The 22939-nt window shown below is 61.4% G+C and overlaps 1 protein-coding gene across 1 annotated transcript; it reads right to left on the bottom strand.

The window, feature by feature from the left end:
• Positions 1–11673: 11673 nt before the first annotated feature.
• On the bottom strand, positions 11674–19508 carry LOC130861080 (collagen alpha-1(I) chain-like). Its single transcript, XM_057749569.1, has 15 exons — positions 19455–19508; positions 18549–18711; positions 17643–18349; positions 17381–17480; positions 16759–17193; positions 16147–16337; positions 15902–16039; positions 15535–15668; positions 15377–15492; positions 15143–15283; positions 15039–15042; positions 14727–14889; positions 14425–14591; positions 13555–13695; positions 11674–11869 (listed from the first exon to the last, which is right to left on the bottom strand). Exons 1-15 carry the CDS (start codon positions 19506–19508, stop codon positions 11674–11676), a joined length of 2850 nt encoding a protein of 949 aa, XP_057605552.1.
• Between the last annotated feature and the right edge of the window lie 3431 nt (positions 19509–22939).

Below are 22939 nucleotides of genomic sequence, written 5' to 3' on the forward strand. Positions count from 1 at the left end.
CGTGGCCGGGGTGGGGCTCTGGGAAGCCACGCGTGGCCGAGGACAGAAGGAAGGTGGCGGCTGCGGAGGGGAACTGCTTTCTTCTCAGTCTCCGCCGGCTCCGGCCTCCGTCCCAGGCCCGTCCTCCCCTTCATCGGCGCGGCCTGCAGCCCCTTTCCTCTCAGAGGCAGTGACCTCAGGGCAGGGGCCGCGTGCCTGGCGCCCCCCGCCCCTCGCCTCACGCGGCAGCACCTGGGCCCGGCCTGCAGCCGGGGGTCTGAGCGGAGAACGGCCGGCCTTGGGGTGGGGGGCCCGGGGCTCTGGGGGCACGGGCGACAGAGGTGCGAGGAAGGGATGGCCTGCAGGCTCAGGAGCCCCACGGGCCCCAGTGCTGCCAGAACCACGGGCAGGCCCTGGGCGCCCACCACTGCCCCGCCCCACCTCTGGGCCAGCGTGCCTGGTGGTCCCGGCTCCCAGGTCGGTCCTCAGTCGGCCCCGCGAGGTCCTCGGCTGTTCGTTGTTTTCTACCCACTCCCGTTCAGTGGTTGAAGACGATCCTCAAAGTGTGGCCGTGCGCCTGGACCACGTGGCACGCATGGTACAAAGGGAATGTGAAGACTGCAGCCAGGAGATGCTGCCTCCTCTACACAGGCACTGAAGGAGCCCGTCCTAACAGCTACGGCTTTCGTGCAGCAAGGCTCGCTAACCTTCCCGAGAAGGTTACTCCAGGGGGACACAGAGAGGCTAGAGAGCTTGAGAAGACGGCTCGGGCCTCGGTCGCCCCGCCCCCAGCCGTCTGGTACCTCCCGGGCTTGTTTTGATCACCGGGCTGACCGTGCCCCTGGATGGGTGCTTCCCAGGTCTAGAGGGAGGGAACCGCGGCCGGATCGTCGGCCCCGCGCCCCTCCGCCCCTCCGCGTCCAGGGCTGGGCCTGCTGGGCGCACAGAGCCCGCCGCCCAGGGCCTCCCTGCCCGGAATGCGACCGGGAGCCGTCAGCAGGCCTCCCACTGACCCAGCCCTCGGCAGCCTTTTCACGTGGGCACCCGAAGGTGCTCCACAAACAGCAGCCACGAGAGGCCCAGGAGAAGCGGGGCAGAGGCTTCTGGGGGCCGTCTCCCCGGGGGGCCCATGAAGCCCCTGGCCAGGTCCCGGGGCCACTCCTCCCTCACTCACATCAAGCCCTCTGCTTTCCGGGGGCGGGGGGGGGGGGCGTCCGTCCCGTCTTCCCACCGCTGCTGGCCGGGGCGGCCAGCCTGCTCCCAGCGTTCATCTTGGCCTCCACACAGCCTGCCCTCTGCCCCGGAGGCCGACTGGCCCAGACTGGCTTTCTGCAAACAGAGCAAACCTTGCAACCTCAGAAGGGGGTGCCTGGCGTTGCTTCTCTGCCAGGGCTGACTGGGCGGGGGCACCTCGCACCCGGGTGGGCCACAGGCCTGCCCCTCAGAGCCTCCAGACCCTCCAGCTCACAAGGGTGGAGGAACCCTGGTGATGGGCTCCGCTCTGGTCACGCCCCTGCCCGTGAGCTGAGCGCCGGACGCACGGGCAGGTGGTCGTCACCCTCATCAGGAAGTGAGGAATCAGGCTTGGGTCCTTCAGGTCAGGACCAGGCGGACGCCCAGGTCAGAGCTCCTGGCTGTGGTGAGAGAGGAAGCGCTCACCCAGCCTGGGCTGGGCAGCCTCGCGTGCTCCTGTGTGGTTGCCCGGTCCCCGGACAGCGAGCCCCTCTGCAGAGGCTTTCAGAGCCCGGTCCAGATGCACGGGAGCTGTCCAGACACCCTTGGTCGCCTCGCCAAGGAAGACTCACAGGTGGCAGATGAGCCCAGAGCCACCAGGACAGCTAAACCAGAGACACCGACAGGGCCAGACGTTCCTCCCCCAACCTTGTAAAAGCTCTTGGACACCCTGGGCCTTCGCACAGCACCAAGGGAGATGTCCGGCTGGGAAGACCTGACCGAGGGCCAGCAAAGCCTTCCTGCACTGGGGGAGGTCCAGGCACTGGGCCGGATGAGCTGAAGGAAGCCCACCAGGCGTGTCTGGGTCGGAGGCCCAGGGCGCTGGTGCCACGCCGGTTCGTTTACAGAGCAGTGGGGAGCAGGGTGGGGGCGAGGCCGCAGAGCAGGTCCAGGTCACAGCTCGGGCCCTGGACCCTCGCCCTCTGCCTGGCCGTGTCCGCTTGCCGCGCCTCCCTCTGCCCGGGACAGGACGCCCAGGGGCGTGACTTCCCGTGTCCTCCGCACCCGCCGCTGGGCCGTCCACCTGCCTGCTCCTCCCTGCTGCCCTGGCCACGGTGGGGGCGGCTGTGGTCTCTGCCGGTAAAGTCTCATTTCTCAAACTCACAGCCCTTCAGGTGAAACAGCCCCATTTTAGGAGGAAAACCCAATTTATTTCTGCACATGTTTGGAGAACGAATTCCAAAGATATGAATAATTCATCTCTCTGCTTGCTCGGCTCCTCCAACATTTCGAGGTCAGGAGAAATGGCTGAATTAATTAATTTTGTATTTTAATAAAAACAACAACGGTGCTTCAGTCTTAACCCCCATCGTGCAAAACGCTTCACCAAAGGGGAGGGTTTGCTCAGCACTGGGGACGCAGGGCTCAGCCTGGCTGGGACAGGGCAGGTACCCCCGCTGAGACCAGCTCCCCGGAGGGCAGCAGAGACCCCCACGTGCTGGCCAGAGCAGACAAGGACACGGGTCACTGGTGTCCTTTTTCTTACAAACCCCAGCGTGTCGGTGTTATTCTCCCAGAAGAGCCAGGGTGAGGCTTAAAACGCCTCCTGCTGCCATTGGAGGCCTTGGGGTCCAAGCCCTGAGAACTCCTGCTTCAGTGGGAAACCACTGCAGGTGGGTGGTCTGTCCGAGCGGGGCGGGGTCACGGGTGTGCTGGGAGGACCTGAGAGCCAGTGTCCGCGCCGGGCTGGGCCGCGGCAGCTTGAGGCGGAAGAGGGATGCAGTGCAGGCCGCGTGGCCCTCCGCCCTGCGCGCCCGTCCGCCCTGCTCTCACTGTGCTGAGCGGAGGCCCCTCCGAGGGACTGAGGGGGGCAGAGCCCTGGTCGCTTGGAGCCTGGGCCCCTGAGTGAACATGCGGGGGCCTGCCCGCCGGCCAGGACACCCGAGTCAGGCTTAGGAGGGCGAGACGCAGGCTCTTCCCGCGTCAGGCCCTGGGGAGAAGCCGCCTCATCCCAGGTTTTCCCTGCACGCTTGGGGCTGCCCCGGGAGGGCCGAGCCCACCGTTTGGAGTCCAGAGCCTGTGCTCTATTGAAAAGAATGTTTCTTTATAAAAATGGATTACTTCTTTTTCTTATTACAGAAAGAATAAACGTTCACTTTATTTTTTTTAAGCTCTTTATTGGAATATAATTGCTTTACACTGTTGTGCCACGTTTTGCTGTACAACAAAGTGAATCAGCTGTATTTATACACACATCCCCATATCCCCTCCCTCCCGCGACTCCCTCCCACCCTCCCTGTCCTGGCCCTCTAAGGCATCACCTGTCATCGAGTTGATCTCCCTGTTATGCAGCAGCTTCCCACTAGCTATCTGTTTTACAGTTGGTAGTGTCTATATGTCTATGCTACTCTCTCACTTTGCCCCAGCTTCCCCTTTGCCCCCCACCCCGTGTCCTCAAGTCCGTTCTCTACATCTGCATCTTTATTCTTCCCTGTCACTGGGTTCACCTGTACCATTTTTTTAGGTTCCGTGTATATGAGTTAGCATACGGGTATTTGTTTTTCTCTTTCTGGCTTACTTCACTCTATGACAGTCTCTAGATCCATCCACCTCATTACATATAGTTCCATTTCGTTCCTTTTTATGGCTAATATTCCACTGTATATATATGCCACATCTTCTTTATCCATTCATCTGTTGATGGGCATTTAGGTTGCTTCCACGTCCTGGCTACTGTAAATAGTGCTGCAATGAACACTGGGGTGCATGTGTCTTTTTGGATGATGGTTTTCTCTGGGTATGTGCCCAGGAGTGGGACTGCTGGGTCATATGGCAGTTCCATTTTTAGTTTTTTAAGGAACCTCCATACTGTTTTCCATAGTGGCTGTACCAACTTACATTCCCACCAAACGTGCAGGAGGGGTCCCTTTTCTCCACACCCTCTCCAGCATTTATTTTTTCTAGATTTTGTGATGATGGCCATTCTGACTGGTGTGAGGTGATACCTCATTGTGGCTTTGACTTGCATTTCTCTGATGATTAGTGATGTTGAGCCTCTTTTCATGTGTTTGTTGGCCATCTGCATGTCTTCTTTGGAGAACTGTCCACTTAGGTCTTCTGCCCATTTGTGGATTGGGTTATTTGCTTTTTTGGTATTAAGCTGCATGAGCTGCTTGTATATTTTGGAGATTAATCCTTTCTTTCGCGGTGCAAAAAAAACCCGTAAGTTCTTTTAAGTTTCATTAGGTCCCATTTGTTTATTCTTGATTTTATTTCCATGATTCTAGGAGGTGGGTCAAAAAGGATCTTGCTTTGATGTATGTCATAGAGTGTTCTTCCTATGTTTTTCTCTAAGGGTTTTATAATGTCTGGCCTTACATTTAGGTCTTTAATCCATTTTGAGTTTATTTTAGTGTATGGTTTCAGAAAGTGTTCTAATTTCATTCTTTTACATGTAGCTGTCCAATTTTCCCAGCACCACTTATTGAAGAGGCTGTCTTTTCTCCATTGTATATATTCTTGCCGCCTTTGTCAAAGATAAGGTGCCCATATGTGCGTGGGTTTCTCTCTGGGCTCTCTATCCTGTTCCATTGATCTATATTTCTGTTTTTGTGCCAGTACCATACTGTCTTGATCACTGCAGCCTTGCAGGACGGAAACTATACTACAAGGCTACAGTGAACAACAGTACGGTGTTGGCACAAATGTTCATGTTAGCATAAAGAAAAAAGACAAACTTTCTGTAATAATTTTGGCAATGGGACCTTAGAGAAGACTGCTGAGGGCTCCTGGGAACATCTTCTTGGCTCTTAAAAAAGGGGCACAGGCAGGTGTGTCTTTAGAGGTTGCTGGATAAGGATGTGACGTCTGGATCTATAACAGTCGTCTTGCAACCACGAGGGCCAATTCTGAGGACTGAGGCCAAGTGAGGATGGCAGAGCAGAGAAGAGGAGGGACCCGAGTCCTGTGATGTCACATAATCTCTGTGCACCAACTCAAACTTCCTGTCATGTGATGTAATATATTTTAAAGCTGTTTCAAGTTGGTTCTTTGGTATTTGCAGCCAAAACATTCTGACTGGTTTAGGATATGTGTGTACTTGTGTAGTAAGATTTTCCTTCTTAACATTAAAAGGGGGTCAAAGGATTGCTCCTTGGGTGGAGGAGAGGCTGGGAAAAGGCAGTTTTAGGAGAGGAAGTGACACAATGAGGGGCCAGAGACGCCGTGGCCAGACCTGGGCTCCCAGGCCAGCCGGGGCCCTCGGGGTGGTGCTGCCTTCTCGTCACCGCGGGACGATGCAGGGTGGACCTCCAGCCACGTGGTACCCACCCCCGGGACGTCCTCCCACGCTCTCTCCATGAGCTGCGCGAGGGCCTGGGGTCAGCTCTCTGGCCGCCGGACTCTTTCCCACAGAACTCAGAGAAGGGACTGAGTAAGCAGAGCTATTTTTATGTCTTCAGTCATCGGAGTTGCTCTCTTAATTTGTAAGACAGTTTACGCTCCTTAGAAACCCGAGCTGCCCAGGAGCCCCTGGGGAGCTGCCAGGACCGTTTGCCCCCAGCCCTCTGCCCGAGCAGGGCAGGTGAGGAGGCCCCGCCCCGCTCCGGGCGACCGCCTTCCGGGAGCTTCCCGGGCAGCTGCACCTCCCCCCCCAGCTCCCTCCCGTTCCAGCCCCCAGGGATTCTGGGTGGGGGGTGGGGCGGCAGGGGCACCCACCATGCTGGGCGAGATGCTCCGTGGAAGGGGCCCCCAGGTCTGCGGGACGAGGCCTCTGACAGCCCTTCTCTGACACCTACCCCTCAACCAGGGCCGTCTTGGAGATGGTGCCCATCAACTTCCCTGGCCCCCAGGTCAAGCTGGAAGGGAGCCTCTCCTCCCCCATCATAGAGACGAGAGAGCGGGGGCTCTGGCGGGGAAACGGCTGACCCGGTCACCCAGCAGAGCCGGGCCTTGGACGTGCGTCGTGCCCCTGGACCTGCACGTTTCCTGCTCGGGGTGGCCGGTGTGCCTAGGCCCTGCAGAGACCTGGACTCGGCCGACACGGGCCCGTGTTACTCATCACTCAGTCATTCATCGGGCAGGTGGTGGTGGAGTCCCCGCCACAGGCCAGGTGCTGGGTATGCGGGGGTGAGCAGTCAGGTGCCGACCCCGGGGCTTGTGACCTGGAGGTGGAGACAGAGGGACCCTCTGTGAGACGGCACAGATGGGTGCCCGGGGCTGAGGGGCATGCTGGGTTCAGCGATGTGCCCCCAGAATTCATGACCACTTGGGACAGGTGACTGTGGCCTTATTTGGAAATAGGACTTTGCAGACGTCATTAGTTAAGTTGAGGCCATACTGGCGTGGGATGACCTGGAAGCTGATGGCTGGCGTCCTCTCAAGACAAGGGAAACAGGCCTAAGGAGAGGGGGCCACCGGACAATGGTGGTAGAAATCAGGGCTGCTCTGCACGACAAGGGGCGTCCAGGGTGCTGGAGCTACCAGAAGCTGAGGGGAGGCCCGGACCAGACCCGCCAGAGCCTCCGGGAGGAAAGGCCAGTGCAGCGGCTGGACCCTCAACCCCAGGGCCACGCAGTCCTGACCTCTCACCGCGAGCCCAGCCCTGCCCACAAGAACGTTCCACTGTGATGGCCACGCTGGCCCACGTGGACAGGGCCCAGTATGGCAGCCACTGGCCACGTGCGTCCACGGCCACCTGAAACACGGCCTGCGTGACCAAGGGACTAAGTGTCTAATGTGTCAAGTACTTTTATGCGTTTAAACGTAAGTGGCAATGTGTGACCAGTTGGAAGCAGCCCCGTGAGGCTGCCCAGTCCCAGGGAGTGTCCTGCCTGTGGCACTGGCCTGTGGAGGTGATGGAGGTGATGGAGGTGATGGAGGTGGAGGTGACGGAGGTGATGGAGGTGGAGGTGATGGAAGTGACGGAGGTGATGGAGGAGGAGGTGATGGAGGTGATGGAGCTGATGGAGGTGGAGGTGATGGAGGTGGAGGTGTGGGAGGTGATGGAGGTGGAGGTGTGGGAGGCGATGGAGGTGGAGGTGTGGGAGGTGATGGAGGTGGAGGTGATGGAGGTGGAGGTGACGGAGGTGATAGAGGAGATGGTGGAGGTGATGGATGTGGAGGTGATGGAGGTGATGGATGTGGAGGTGGTAGAGGTGATGGATGTGACGGTGATGGAGGTGATGGAGGTGGAGGTGATGGAGGTGATGGAGGTGACGGAGGTGACAGAGGTGATGGAGGTGGAGGTGATGGAGGTGATGGCGGTGGAGGTGATGGAGGTGATGGATGTGGAGGTGATGGAGGTGATGGAGGTGATGGAGGTGATGGAGGTGATGGAGGTGGAGGTGATGGAGGTGACAGAGGTGATGGAGGTGGAGGTGATGGAGGTGATGGTGGGGGAGGTGATAGAGGTGATGGAGGTGATGGAGGTGGAGGTGATGGATGTGTAGGTGATGGAGGTGATGGAGGTGGAGGTGTGGGAGGTGATGGAGGTGGAGGTGATGGAGGTGATGGAGGTGATGGAGGTGGATGTGATGCAGGTGATGGCGGTGGAGGTGATGGAGGTGATGGATGTGGAGGTGATGGAGGTGTTGGAGGTGGAGGTGATGGAGATGATGGAGGTGATGGATGTGGAGGTGATGGAGGTGGAGGTGTGGGAGGTGATGGAGGTGATGGAGGTGGAGATGATGGAGGTGACGGAGGTGATGGAGGTGGATGTGATGGAGGTGATGGCGGTGGAGGTGATGGAGGTGATGGATGTGGAGGTGATGGAGGTGTTGGAGGTGGAGGTGATGGAGATGATGGAGGTGATGGATGTGGAGGTGATGGAGGTGGAGGTGATGGAGGTGGAGGTGATGGAGGTGATGGTGGTGGAGGTGATGGAGGTAGTGGTGGTGGTGGTGGAGATGACAGCGGCAACAGTGGCAGTCGTCCTGGCGGAAGGGCAGCAGTGATGGTCATGGGCAGGCGGTGGTCAGGAGGAGATAGGACAAGGTCGTGGTGATGCTCCAGACTTTTTCTCCGTGTCAGCGAGATCCCAGGGAACCTTCCTGCTCTGCTGGCCTCATACCTTTTTACTCTAACATCACAAAGCTAGAAAGACCTGGGGTCAGGTCTTGGTGTTTCTCTGTGTTTAGACCCACAACTAGGCCCCCACTCCCACTAGGCCTGCAGAGATGGTCGCCCAGCCCCACAGGATGGAGAGAAAATGCATCCTCTCCCAGACCTGTGTCTGCCTCCTTTCTTTTACAGGGTTCAAGCTCAGGTGAAGGAGGGGCAGGGTATGGGAGGCACTGACATCCCCCAAGCATTTACCTGTCTTTTACAGCAGTTTACTGAGACACGATCTACACACGGCGAATCCGTGAATAGTGTGTACAGCTCTGACGTACACACGCACCCCTGGTGACCACCTCCCAGATCCAGCTACGTGGCGTTTCCCAATACCCGGAACATTTTCTCACCGCCTAGGACCAATCCCCACCCTAGGGGAACCCCGCTCTGACTCCCATCCCTGTAGAGCAGCGTTCCTCTCCCGAACGTCACGGAGGTGGAACCCGCCCAGCGCCCTCCTGGTTTGGGATCTCCTCATCGCAGGCTCGTGACATGGGCCCATCCTTGTGCCATCCCCTCGTGCACCAGTCTGTTTACCCATCACCTCGACGCACATTTCGGTTTGTCCCGGTTTTGGACCATCACACTCAGAGATGAAGGGATCCCCCTTGCCTAAGTTCACAGGCCTTGTCCCTCTGGCCTCCTCCGTGTCTGTGGCTCTGAGGGCCACTCTGGGTCACATCATGTGAGGACCACGGTCTCCGGCCAGCATACAGCCAGCGCTCTGCGGGGGTCTGCGGTCTGATTTCTGTGGGCACACGTTCCACGGCCTCTGAAAACGGCCCACAGCATTCTGCTGTCGGAAAATGGCCAAGAGTCCAGAATCCCGGGGGCAGAGCGGGCACGTGGAGAGATGGACATGGAAACACGTGGTCACAGCCAGCAGCACACAGCTGTTTCCTCTTGCGGCTTCCCGGCCTCAGATGATTTGTTTTATTAGAGGCGAGTCGTGTTTGCTACAGACCCGCAGCCCCGGCGGCCCTGGGGAGGCCGGCGCCCTGCCCTGACTCTGGACCCCAGCCCTCCCCCCGGCTTGTTCCTGAGGGCGGGGGGTGGGCCCAGGCCCACGGCACGACGTGGTCAGTGGGCTCAGGGCTCTGGAGAGGGCAGGCCTGCCTGGTCTCACCCCCGGGTGCCCGTGGGCAGGTGGGTGCCCGGACAGTCCTTGGTGGAGCCCCATCTGCCGGCCTCCCTGGCACAGCTGGGTCTCAGGATGGACCAGCCCAGGGCCACCGACCCCCATCGGCTTCGCCGGAGTGGCCGGAGCAGGCGGGGCCCAGACACCTGCCCCGGGGAGTTCTGTTCTGCGCGCTCTCTCCTCCTGCCTGCGGAGCCTTGGCAAATCCCAGATGACCCCAGGCTCCCGCGCCCTCACCTGCCACAGGACCAGCCGCTGCTGCCCTCAGGGTGTGTGCGAAGGCCAGGCGGCCCCGGGGTGTGGCCAGTCTGCCACCCTGTACGCATTCCGTATGCATTTGGGTCCTTTCCTCCTGCCGCGAGTTAAACCGGCTGCCAGTCACAGCCGCGGTGTGGGTGGGGAGGGACGGGGGCCCAGGAGGATGGATGGCCCGTCCCGCCTGCCAAGGTCTGGGCAGCCACTCGGGATGCCCTCCCCGCGGCCCCGACCTTGGACGGGCTCGGCGCTGGGGGGCTTGGGGGCTGGTGTGGCTGCCCTGCCCTCGTGCCTGGTGGTTTCTGAAGAGGACGCTTCCTGGCCCCCCACCCCTGGCCCTCCAGCAACCCGGTTTACCAGTGCAGGTTGTCCGGCTTGGGAGGGAGTCCATGAAACGAGCGTGGTGAGCTCTGACCTTGGGGTTGAATTTGGCTCAAGAACTTTGAGTATTTAACTCAGAAGTGGGCTTTTTTTTTTTTTTTGATTTATTTATGTATTTATTGGCTGTGTTGGGTCTTCATTGCTGCATGTGGGCTTTTTCTAGTTCCGGAGAGCGGGGGCTACTTTTTGTTGCGGTGCGTGGGCTTCTCATTGTGGTGGCTTCTCTTGTTGTGGAGCACAGGCTCTAGGCACCCGGGCTTCAGTCGTTGCGGCACATGGGCTCAGTAGTTGTGGCTTGCAGGCTCTAGCGTGCAGGCTCAGTCGTTGTGGCGCACGGGCTTCATTGCTCCCCAGCATGTGGGATCTTCCTGGCTCAGGGATCGAACCCACGTCCCCCACATTGGCAGGCGGATTCTTAAGCACTGCGCCACCGGGGAAGCCCCACAAGCGGGCTTTTAAAAGTCTGCCTTAATGTGCACATCTTACGTGAGTGGACGGTGCTCAGCAAGCTGGATTCGGTGTGGGTCTGGCCTCTTCCCCGGGGGGGTGGGGAGGATGCCCGCCCCCGGAGCTGGGGTCCTGGGGGAGTGGGAGCCACCTGCCTGCCTGCTGGTGCGGTGCCGCACCCACCGGGGGCCTCCTGCCTGGGCTCCCCCCACCCCGGCTCCGGCTGCTCTGCACCTGCTTCATGGGAAACCGTGGAAGGAGATTTTCTCAGGATTCTGAGTTGGGGGGTTGGAGTGGGGTTGGGGAGGAGCCTCCCACGACATATTAAAATCCCCACATGAAAAGACATGGCAAAACATTGCCGGCTCCTCCGCCGTCACACCGCAAAGTCAGAACGCGTTGCAGGGCCGTCCTCTCTCCAGGCCGTCCTGGCTGAGCCTCCGACCTTTTATTAACGGCAGGCTGGTCAGGGCCTTGGGCCCCAGTGTGGAAAATCTCCCCGCGTGTCTGGGTTCGCAGCGCGTGCTGGAGGGCGCCCAGCGCCTCGGCCAGAGGCACAGGCCCTTTCTGCGCCCCGGGCCCGCGTTGCCCCGTGTTCTCCCGGCTCCCGCAGCGGGGCTGCCCCCGGGCGCGGGGTCTGTGCGCCCCCGGAGGCCGCAGGGTGCTCTCTGCCCTGCCTGAAGCCCCCGCCCCGCGCTGGCCTGGCTCGGTCACTGCTGGGCTGGAACAGCGGGGTGACCTGGGCTCCGCCGTCCTCTCCGGGCATCTTGGGGAATCGTCCTCGCACTGTCAGGACGTGCTCAGTGCGGGCGAGGTCAACCCGTTTGGTGGTCAGGGGTCCAAATCCCACAGACCCCCAGCAAGGGCAGTCGCTTCCCCGTTTTGAAGGCGCGGCCGTGGCTCTTCCGGGCCTGTCATTCACACTGCAGTGTGAGGCTGACCCCAGGAGACGCGGGGGTGCCCTGTGCTGGCCCAGGTAGGGTGGTCCCCGGACAGGGGCGCGGCTGGGCCTTTCCCAGGGTCCCGGGAGAGCACACGCTGGAACCCGCAGTTGGGGGCGGAGCTCACCGAGCTCCACGGCCTCCAGGAAGCTCCCAGGCCTGGTTGGGCTGCGCGTGGGAAGCGGGGGGCTTGCACCCCCGCCCCAGAGGTGCCGCTGGGCGCCTGCTTCCGGGGATGAAGACGTATCAGCCTATGAGGGGAGGGGCCTTCTGGGCAGGCCCAGCCCGGGCGCTTGGTGCCGGGGGCTGGCGGGAGGGGTCCCGGGGCAGGTGGGCGCCCCACGCCGCCGCCACCGTTGACGGAGTGGCCGTGGACCCCGGAGCTGAGGGGCCTCCTCCCCGGGGGCCTAGCTTCCCGCCCAGCGCCAGCCTGGACTCCCAGCTGCAGGCAGCGGTCTCCACTCCAGCCAGTTTATGCCCAAAAGACACGTGGCGAGGATTGCTTATTCAGGGAGGCTCTAGATTCCTGAACAAGCTCTGGACACTCCAGGATGCTGTAGGCTGCGGGCCTGTGGCTCGCACAGCCACCTCGGGAGGGGTCCTTTGGGGCCCCTTCACCAGAACCAGCCTTCCTGCACCTGCCTGGGGGGGCTTCGCACGGGGCCTCTGGCAGAGCCCAGGCCCAGGACTGGATGATCCCTGCGTGGGGGTCTGGGAAGCCCCTGCCTCATCTAGGGGACCTTGCTCTCACAGGAGGACATCCTCTAAACTTAGAGAGGGTGCCTGCAAACAAACGGTTGTCCGTCCGGTCTGCTAACTTTCTGCAAAGAAACCTGCCGCCTCTCCTGGGACGTGCTCAGGTGTGTCTGCTGAGGTGAGGGGTTCTAGGCGTTCACCCGCGGGGCCGGGACCCTCTGCACCTTGGGGGCCCTCCTCTGAGCACAGCCTCCCTGGGAGGAGAGACCGTGCTTTCAAGCAGACGCTCACCCTTGGCAGGTGGTGGTGCCCGCCTCCTGCCGTCATCCTGCCTTAGAGGGTCTCCAGCAGCAGCCCTGCTCAGGCACGCAGTAGGCGCCGCGTGTGTAGCACAGCGTTGGCGCACGGCCGGGGCTGCTCAGCGGATCGGACCCCAGTCTCCCCACCACGCTGGCTCGGTGCCCCTCCAAGCATCCAGGGGCCTGTTGGCAGGGTACTCAGCTGAGGACAAGGCCAGTTCCAAACTTGGAGCTGGCAGGACAAGGACCGTCCTGTCCCCTGCCAGGGTCAGCGCAGGGCCAGGCAGCGGCAAAGGCCGGAGGTGGCCCAAGAAGGAAATGGTTGAAATTTGCAGCCAGGGCAGGAAATGGACAAATCGTGGAGGAGGAGTTGGAATGCCAGCCGGAATGCCGCCCCCTCGGTGCCCGCCCCCTCCCCGGAGATCTGGGCCCAGAGTCAGGAAGTGCCTGGTGTCTTGGCCGGAGGAGCTCTTGCCCCCTCGGGGTGGGTGCCCGCCCCGCGCCACCTCCGGTTCCCAGCCAGAGGCTGTCTAGGAGGAGGGCTGGAAATAGATGGAGGGGCGGCAGGGTGGCAGAGGGGCCAGGAGCTGGAACCAGGTCCTGCCCCTGCCCCACACCGGGGCTTCCTCGCGGGGCCCCTGCCTGGTGCATCAGCCCCGCCGGCCTCTTTGGCCCCAACATGCTTGGCACTCAGCACGCTCTGGCACATGTCACACTTTCACACACACTCTTCTCCACCTGGAATGCTTCTTGCCAGTGGAAAACTTCTATTCAGGCTTCAGGACCCAGCTTTGGCAGCAGATCCTGGATCAGCCTGTCCCTGAAGCCCCCCGCCCGCAGATGCTTCTCCCCTCCCCGGCTCTCCTGCAGTTTCACAGCCCAGGCCTCCTGCACGGGGCCGCCCACACACTCCTCTGTCTCCCCCACGGGACTGTGGCTCCAGCATGCCACAGCACTAGGTGGAAAACACAGTTGGCACCCAATGTTTGCTGGGCTTGGAAACGCAGCACTTGTAGTTTCAGTTGCCTGAGAGACGGCCTCGGGGTCAAGAGCGGGTTTCCCTTCCGTGGGCTGCGGGGCTGCGTGGACTCAGCCTTCAACACGTGTGGCTGCTGTTCTTGCCATCAGCCACCCTCCTCTCTGCAGCCCGGCGTGGTCAAGCACGGCCTCCAACGTCAGCAGGCCCTGGTCTGCTCTGCTGCCCACGGGCTCTTTCTCAGCTCCCGGAGCCTCAGTCTTCTCCTCTGTCAAGTGGGCAGAATAACACTCCCACCTGGGAGGGATGTGAGGGTCCCAGTGACAGAAGGCTCTCAGCCGGCACTCCCGGAAGCAGGACGCCGGAGCAGGGCCCGGTCACTGCGATCTGCAGGCAGGGAGGGCCCTCTTCTCCGGATTCCTTTGCTCCAGCGGGGGAGGTAATTAGCATTCCCGCCCTGAGACAGTCACCCCGTAAACGCAAAGGAGGACGGGCCCAGCCCAGCTGCCTCCTCCCACCAGCCCCTCGTCTCCCGGGGGAGCTGCTGCCCCTCCTCGGGGCGTCCCGGGCACAGGGGCTGCGTGTGGTTCGGGGTTGGGTTTGCCCTCGGAGCCTGCTGGGGCCCGTGGAGGCGGCTGTGCAGCCAGGGGTGGGGTGCAGGTGGGTCCCCTCCCCACCCCGAGCCCTGCCTTCCCAGGCTGGAGCCGGCCTGGCCCCTCTGGGGTCGTCCGCTTGGGCTTCTCTTCCCCGGGAGCCCCCGTCTGTCAAGCTCGGGCTCTTCTCGTCTCGCCGGCTCTGGCCCTGGGTCCCGGCCCCCCCCCTTCTCCCAAGTCAGCCCGGGGAACCGCATGGGCAAGGGGGCTGCTCTGCGTGTCCCCCAGGTTCTGAAAATCCCTCCTTTGCGGAGACCCTGCCTCAGAGCGAGGAGGCGGGCGTGTCTTTGGAAAGAGCCGCGACGTTGACGTTACGTTTCACCCTCTTGACCCTGAGCACGAGGCCCCGGGTGTCCACGTGTGTCCCTCCCACAGCCAGTCTTGAGGGGCCTCCGGGGCGGCCTGTCTCTGCTGCCGGGCGCCGCGGCCTGGGGACGGCTCCGGCCCGGCCTGCGCCCGGGTGCCTGGCAGGGCGGCCTCGCTCAGGGTCCGGACCTGTCTCACCACTTCCCGAAATTCTCCGTGGAGATCAGAGGCGAGCTAAGGAAACATTTATTTTAAATGTAAGCTGATCGTGGTGGAAGCCCTGGCTGGGCCGGCTGGCCGCGGCCGGGGGACGGCGGGGCTGAGGATATAAATAGGGCGCAGTTGTTGCCGCTCTTAACCCGGGGGCACCGCCGGCGGCTGCGCGAGGGAGGCCCGTGGGGCCGGGCCCGGGGCCGGGTGGCCGGCCGCAGGGTCGGACCCCACCCGCGTGGCCCCTTCAGCCTTGCCCTCTCCCACCTCATTTTGCCGGTGGCAGGGAGACGCCTGAGGCCCCTCCGGCAGGCAGAGGCCCCTGGACCCCCACGTGCCCCCAAGGGCTGACGCCATCCTGTCCCCCCTTCACCCCAGTCCTTGACCCCGGCCTGTGCGCCGCACGTGAGCCGGAGCCTGTGACGACCGTCCCGCCGTCTCTTGCACCTCCAGGAGGACCCCCCCCCTCACCTTCCTGGAAGGAGGGGTGTCAGCGTGGCCCCCCCCCACGGTCGGCTCCCACCCCCCGGAGGCCTGACATCCTGGGCGGGATTCTGAGCAGCTCCACAGCTCACCCCCAGCCCAGTCATCGGAAACAAAGGCGGGGAAGGCTGAGGGGCCCCTGGGACGTGTGACAGCGTCTGGCCGGGCTCCAGGAGTCACCCCCAGGCATGCCGGGGAGCTGGCGGGCGGCCAGGCGTGTCCCGCCAGCAGCCCTGTGGGTGTGGGGGCGGGAAGTCCATGGAACAGGCCCCTTCCTGGGAGCCACCAGGAAGGTTAACTGCCGGGACCCGGCCCACCCCCCGCACCAGGAAGCCGGCACTGTCCGTCCATCTGTCCGTCCGCGGCGCTGGCCTGTGTGGTCCCTGGAGGCCGGGGCTGGGAGCGCCAGAAGGAGCCTTGGCAGTTTCTCATGCAAACCGCCCTGGAGATGGGAAGCTGAGGCTCAGAGAGGGGCTGCCCTCACCTCTGAGCCCTCATCCTGGAGCCCACACGGTGCGTCCGGGACAGAGCGGCCACGGGCTCCGTGCCTGAGGGGCGCGTGCGGGAGACCTCACGCCCACTCAGCTCCTCGTTAGCAGGAACAAGGTCCCTGCTTTCCTGGTAGGGAAGCCGGCGTCAGAGCGGGTAGACGGTGCGCAGTGGTGAGCCGGGGCTCAGGGCCCGCTCAGGGCAGGAGGGGGCGTGTCCAGGGGCTCAAGGCAGGGCCCAACCCCCCCACCCGGGGAGCCCCGCCTCTGGATTCCCATTTCAGGGGGCGCCAAGGCCCCAGAGCCGGGCCTGAGACCGGCAGAGCCTCTGGCCAGGGGCCCTGGGTGGAGGGGGTGCCCCACGGTCTCCTCCTGAGCGGGTGGGATGCCGGGCGCCTCGAGGCCCCAGGGGCCCCTCCGGCATGGCTCCGAGGCGTGGCCCAGGCCGCCGCTTCTCCTGGGCCCCGTGGCCTGGAGGCTGCGAGGACAGGCTGGCTGTGGCTTCGGGTGGAAGGAAGCCGCAGCGGCTCCCGGTCTGACGCCTCCCCGGGTCCAGGGAGTCCTTCTGCATCACTGGGCATCCGTGTGGCCCAGTGGTTCGTTCCGACCGGGGGTTCCGGGGGTGCGTTGAAGCCAGGCTCCCCCACCTGCCTCAGAACCCCGCTTGTCAGTTGGTGGAGGGGCCGCTGGGAGCTCCAGATCTGCCACGGGGGCTCAGCAGATGGGGCAGAGGGTGAAGTCAGGGCCACCGTCCAAGGGTGGACGTGGGTGGACGCCCTGGTACTGGGTTTGGGGGTGGCTGTGGGGAGGGGGACATGCTGTCCCCCCACCTTTCCTCTTCACACGGGCGTCTGAGGACAGCTAGGTGCAGGACACGCATCCACTCACCCCCGGAGACAGTCACCCCGGTCAGGCCACACGGAAATGCCCACCGCGAGACCCCATGGGGAGAGCCCACGTGGGCCTGGGTCACGGCCTCCAAAACCAATTCACCAGAGAGACAGCACTGACCCTGAAATACAAGTGTAACTTAAATAACTGGGGCCCGATGTGGGGATTAGGAGTCAGACCCATGGCTCGCGAGTCACGTGACCTCTCTGCTCCCAGTCTCTCTGTCTGGAGAATGGGTGACTGCAGACCCGCCGCCAGGGTCTGACACGAGCCTCGACAGGTTGGGAGGTGTAACAGGACACAGTAAGTGCTCAATTAGTAGACGTTACCTTTGCACACGACACACGCATGCAGGCATGCTGGAATTAAAGCAGGTCCTTCCTCGGCCCTCGGCATTTTCTGTGTGTCTGTGGCCTTTCTCCACGGCTCCGGCTGGACGCCGATGAAGGGACGCGGGACACAGGGCAGGTGGTGGCTGCGGCCTCGGTGCAGCCCAGGGGACAGCGACGTCCCTGCCCCTCCCCGTTCCCCAGGAGGGCCCGGTGCCCGCTGAGAGCCCGTGGCCCTGCACCACTGGGCCCAGCGGGACTGACCTCCTCTGAGGGACAGGCCGCCCCGGGTCCTCGGGCGCTCCCTGCAGCCCGTGCACACCCGCCGGTGCTCGTCCCGGAGGCCTTGGGTGTCACGGGGCGGAGCTACACCGTCATCCCCGAGGCTGGATGGGACCACCTCCCCTGAGACCCCGGGGCCCAGACGCAGCCTCCCTGCAGACAACGGGCCGGGCCCTGCCCCGCCGGGCTCTCCCTCTCTCTGGAATGTTGCATGGCCACAGCAAAAGCCCGCTTGGAAAGGAAATGGGCGGCAGCTGCAGGCCCACGGAGAGAGGACTGTGCCCCGGGCACTGTCCAGGCATTCCGGAGGCCCCTCCCTGTCCCCTGAGTCTACGGGGACCTGGCAGCTCCGGGGCCTCCCTCCTGAGGGCAGGAAGGAGCCGGATCTTTGCTTCCTTCGCACGGTCCCCGCCAGGGTCAGCAAGGGCCTCCAGCTGTGTCTGTGGGAGGAACAGAGAGAGGACGGGGTTGTGGGCAGAGGCCAGCGGCTGTGACCGTGATCCGGGAGAGGATCTGGGCCTCACAGCCCTTCGGCTGGGATTTTGGCATCAGCCCCATTTCACAGATGCAACAACCGAGGCACGAAGCCGTGAGCGGCTTGCCTGCGGCCGCGTGCCCGCAGCCCGAGCGGGGCCTGCCTGCCCCTCCCTGCCAGGCCCTGTGATCTTGGCCGAGTCTTCGGGGTCTGCACTCTGCTCCTGGCTCCGAGGTGGCAGCAGCCCTGCCCTCCCCTTGGGGGTCCCGTGCTCAGCCTGGGCCTCCCTCGGCGGCACCGTCGTGACGACTGGCAAGTGTCCCGGGGCTGCCCCGGCCGCCAGGATTCGCCCCTCACGTCTCAGAGGCCACCGGTCGGCGGGGCCGCGGGGCCGGAGGGGCAGGAGCCCCCGAGGCCCCGGGGAGAGGTGCTCCCTGTCCCGTCCTGCCTCGTTGGCGCCTCCTTCCTTCACCCCCTGAGCAGCTGCTTCTCCTGTGGCTCCCGTGGACCAGGCCTTGGAGGAGCTGTGACCCACTGCTCTTCTGGAAGCTTCCTCAAGTCCCCTCGAGCGTCCAAGGCCTGGGAGCTGGGTGACCTCTGTGCTCAGCCGGGCGTGGTTTCCGGGCATTCCCGGGGTGGCAGGCGGCTCCTTGGGGCTATTTTGGGACGGCCGCAAACGTCCCCCGCCTGCTGTGAATGAAGACGTTTCCTCGGACTCCCTGAGGTGGGGTGGCGTCCCTCTGAAGTCACGGGGGCTCTGTGGGGCGGGGCTGGCGGAGGCCAAGTGGTGGGAGCCCGCGCCCCTCACCCGCGGGCAGGCTCCGCGCTCCCCTCCTGAGAGGCCGCGTGGCCCCGTGCGCGTCTGGAAAAATCACCACACCGGGCGAAACGTCTGTGTGTTTCTTTAGGACGGGGCAGCTGGATGTGAGCCTCTCGGGGAAGTGACTAGATGCCTTTGTCTTTCCCGGGGAGGCTGGCCTCTGCTGCGGCCCCAAAGGGAGGGGGTCAAGTGGTTCTCCCCCCCACCCCCCACGTCTAGCAGGTCCCTTCCGGCCCCACGATGTCCATCGGCCCGACAAGCTTTGGGGCGCCCCGCCCTGCTGCGTGAGGTGGTACCCCGCTGTCAGCAGCCCCGGGACCCCGGCCACCTCCCCCAGGGGCAGGACAGAGCACCAGCTCCGGGGGCCCCGTTCACCCTGTAGGAGCCGCAGAGCTGGCCGAGAGCTGAGGAGAGGTGGCGTGTCCCCACAGGGGCCCTGGCTTCCTTCCCAAGGTGGGGGAGGGTGTGGACAGAGACGGGCAAGAGGAAAAGAAGCAGAGACCCTCTCGGGCAAGCGGAGCCCCAGCCTCTGGGCCCGCGCTCAGGACCCTCCTGAACCGGGCAGGGGTACCCCCCACGTCGGGAGGCCCCCAGGCTCAGCACAGGCAGGAAGGGCCCACGAGGCCGGGAGCACACTCTCACGCCTTCACTCCTTCGTTCAACAAGTGTCCGGAGCGGCTTTTCTGGGGTGGGCACGGGACGAGGCCTCTCTCCCCAGCTTGCTTTGAAACTCCATTTGGTCCCTTGGGGGTCTGCACAGAAAACTCCTGTGTTTTGAAAACAATCTATTATTTTATTTTTTATTTATTGGCTGCATTGGGTCTTCACTGCTGTGTGCGGGCTTTCTGTAGTTGCAGAGAGCGGGAGCGACTCTTCATTGCAGTGCACGGGCTTCTCATTGCGGTGGCTTCTCCTCTTGCGGAGCACGGGCTCCAGGTGCGGGCTTCAGTAGTTGCGGCATGTGGGCTCAATAGTTGTGGCTCAGGGCTTAGTTGCTCCGCAGCACGTGGGGTCTTCCCGGACCAGGACTCAAACCCGTGTCCCGTGCGTTGGCAGGCGGATTCCTAACCACTGCGCCACCAGGGAAGCCCAGAAAACTCCTATTAACGTGCAGCTCACCTGCAGCCCAGGGCCAGGCTGGCAGCTGGCGCTCGGCGAGTGTTGGCGGCACATTGGGGCGAGGGTGGGAGGAAATTGCTTTCTGTTGACACTTGGCGGGAAGTCGTGTGGCCCGGGCTCCAGCTCCCTGTTGGGCCTTGCGGAAGGGCTCAAAGCAGGTGCACCCTAACCCTGCCAGGGGGTCAGAGGATGCTTTGGCTGCAAGTACCAAAATCCAGTCGTCTGACACAAAATAAGGAAGACTGTGACTAAGGGAAGAGGAGCAGAGCTGGCGCAGGCCCGAGGGGTCGGAGTTCGACGTCTCAACCGGGACCCAGGCCGTGCCTCTGCCCCGCCAGCCCCGCAGGGGTGGACCTCGTCCTCAGGACGATGCTCTGAGGTCACACCCAGGGGCAGGAGCAGTCGGGGTCCAACCCCACATTTAAGTTCAGCAGGAGAGCGTGAGAGGATGGGGCCCGTGCCCCGAGCTTGAGAGGCAAGTCTCCCCCTCAGGCCGACTGGGCCTGGACCGCAGACGGCTGACTGGGCCAGGTCAACAAAATATCACCGTTTCAACATGTAATCGATGAACGGTTTATTCATGAGCGAGCTTCCTCCTTATACAGAGTCTGTGGACTCTGGTGCCTATTTTACATTGACAGCACGTCTCGATTTGCACACCGCATTTGCGCTGGAAATACTTTATCTGTATTTAGATTCCATAAAATTTACAGTTGAAAAGTAGAGTCACTTAGCTGGGTTGCCTAAACCATGCTTGAAAGCTTTCTAATTGATTCAGATACCCCCGAATTCATTTTTCTCTAATATTCGCATTTCCAATGACAAAACGACTTCAGTTTTAAGTTTTCCTACCTGCTATTTTTTAAGCATATTTTCATCTGATTTCCTTTTCTGTTATCTATTCATTTCTTTAGCCCATTTTTCTATACTGTTTGCCTTTTTCTTTTTTGTAAAAACTATTTAAACATCAGCGCTAGCAACCTTAGGCCTATGATATAGTTTGAAGATATTTTCTTGGTTTGTCACTTATCTACTTAATTTCTAATTCTTCTGCAAAGCAAAAAAAAATTTTTTAACAAAGAGATTATAGAAAAGTCCATATTTTCTTCCAGGCGTTTATGGGTTGTTTGCTTGTTTATGTCAAAGACTTTATTTTGAAAGAGTGATGGGGTCACAGGAAGCGGCGGATAGCACGGAGGGTCCCCTCGCCCATCTCCTCTGGTGGGTGAACGTCATCTGGTCAGAACGAGAAATCAGCTCCTGACCAGAGCGGCAGGCAGATCTGTGGACTTTTGTCTCGTGTGCAGATTTGTGGAAACAGCGGCAGACCCAGAGCTGAGCTGCCACCATGAAGATCTCCCTCATTATGGTTTCATTTTGTTTTGTTTTACATTTATATCTCCAACCCATTTTTAGTTTACTTTTGGTATAAAGTACAAGGAAAGAGTCCAATTTAATCTTTTTCTTATGAATATCCTACTATCCCAATACCATATTTTTCTTTCTTTTTTTCTTTTTTTAATAAATTTATTTATTTATTTATTTATTGGCTGTGTCGGGTCTTCGTTGCTGCACACGGACTTTCTCTAGTTGCGGTGAGTGGGGGCTGCTCTTCACTGTGGTGCGCGGGCTTCTCATTGCCACGGCTTCTCTTGTTGCGGAGCACGAGCTCTAGGTGCGTGGGCTTCAGTAGTTGCGGCACGTGGGCGCAATAGTTGTGGCTCACGGGCTCTAGAGCACAGGCTCAATAGTTGTGGCACATGGGCTTAGTTGCTCCGCGGCATGTGGTATCTTCCTGGGCCAGGGATCGACCCTGTGTCCCCTGCATTGGCAGGCGGATTCTTAACCACTGCGCCACCAGGGAAGTCCCTTTCTTTCTTTTTTTAAACAGTTTTATTGAGGTAAAATTGACATTCCTCAAAGTACACATATTTGGAATGCATACTTTGATAAGTCCTGATGTACATATACACCATCACTAGGAATGCCCATCACTAAAATCAAGATAATGAACGTGCCCATCACCCCAAGGTTTCCTCGTGCCCTTAATCCTCCCTGCCACCTCCCCGGCACCCCCACTCCACTCCCTGTCACTTCAGCTTGGTTGGCATTTCGTGTGGTTTTATGTAAATGAATTCACAATGTGTGGAACCTTTGTTTATTTGGCTTCGTTAGCTCAGCCCATCAGCAGCCCTTCCTTTTTTATTGTTGTTGGCTGCCAGGCTGTTCACCTCCATCCCTCCATCCATCTGTCCATCCATCCATGTGTCCATCCATCCCTCCATCCATCCATCTGTCCATCCATCCATCCATCCGTCCATCCATCCGTCCATCCATCCCTCCATCCATGTGTCCATCCGTCCCTCCATCCATCCAATCAGTAGCTACAATAACCTTCTTAGGGTCAGGCAAGGCCCCAGGTGAGGCGAGGCAGCCGTGACAGCACACAGCCCTCCCCTCATAGAGCTGATGTTGCAGGGCTTTAAATTGTGGGGAAAACAGAGGCCAGAACTGCCACGGGCTCTGCAGACTCTGGGATGTGACTGAGTGGCTGTGGGGGGTACCTATAGGAGGGCACCCCAGGGATCATGGCCAGAGACCAACGGCTGTCACCAGCTCCCCTCTTGGTCTCAAGCTCACTTGGCGTTTTCTAGGGGCACGAGGGCAGTGAAGGGTTCCCGCCCCCACAAGCCTCCATTCTGGGGGCTCTGTCTGGGTGGGGGCTGGGTGGGGGTCTTTTGCCACGTGGTCTCGGAGTTTCTGACGGTGGCTTCTGAGCACCGGAGCTCACCCAGAGGCCTGTGGAGACACCAAGCTGGGAGCCACGTTTACTGAGCGCCTGCTGTGTGCGCCTCCCCCAGTGACGAGATGAGCTCACCCAAACTCCTGAAAAAGAGACTCCATTTTGCAGCCAGGAGCAGGCGCTGGGGTCTGAACCCAGGTGGTCTGTCTCCCCGTGTGCGTTCCTCAGCAAGGACCTGCCCTCGGGGCCGGTGGTGGCCGAGTGCCCGGCCGGGACACCTGGAGTCTCTCCAAGTCTGATCTCATTCAGAAGCTGGCCCAGGACACTGGGCGGCCATCCTAGCGTGACCTTTCATCTCCCGGCCGCCTGGCCCCGGCCCCAGGCGAGTCTCGGCTTCTCTCTGGCCTCCGCTGGGATTACTTAGTGGATAAAGGATCACGGAGTCCGGGGCTCAAGTGTCAGCCCAGGAACAGGAACAGGAACGGCCAACGTGGGCGGCCGGGGCCTCTCGCCTGCGGCTGGATCTGCAGAGCCTGGCCCGCTCCCCGCCGCCCCGCCGTCGTGGTGAGCAGCTCGGGTGGGAGCGGTGAGGCTGGGGGGGAGAGCCCTAGACCTGCGGTCAGGAAGTCCCGGGTGCAAACCAGACCCCTCCCGACAATGCGTCCGTGAACCAGGGGCCCGATCTGTGGCGCGTGCCTCTTGAGGACGGGCAGATGCGGCCCCACCACAGACGCCGGGAGGG

Source organism: Hippopotamus amphibius, chromosome 9, assembly GCF_030028045.1.
Source record: "Hippopotamus amphibius kiboko isolate mHipAmp2 chromosome 9, mHipAmp2.hap2, whole genome shotgun sequence".
NCBI classification, from domain to species: Eukaryota; Metazoa; Chordata; class Mammalia; order Artiodactyla; family Hippopotamidae; genus Hippopotamus; species Hippopotamus amphibius.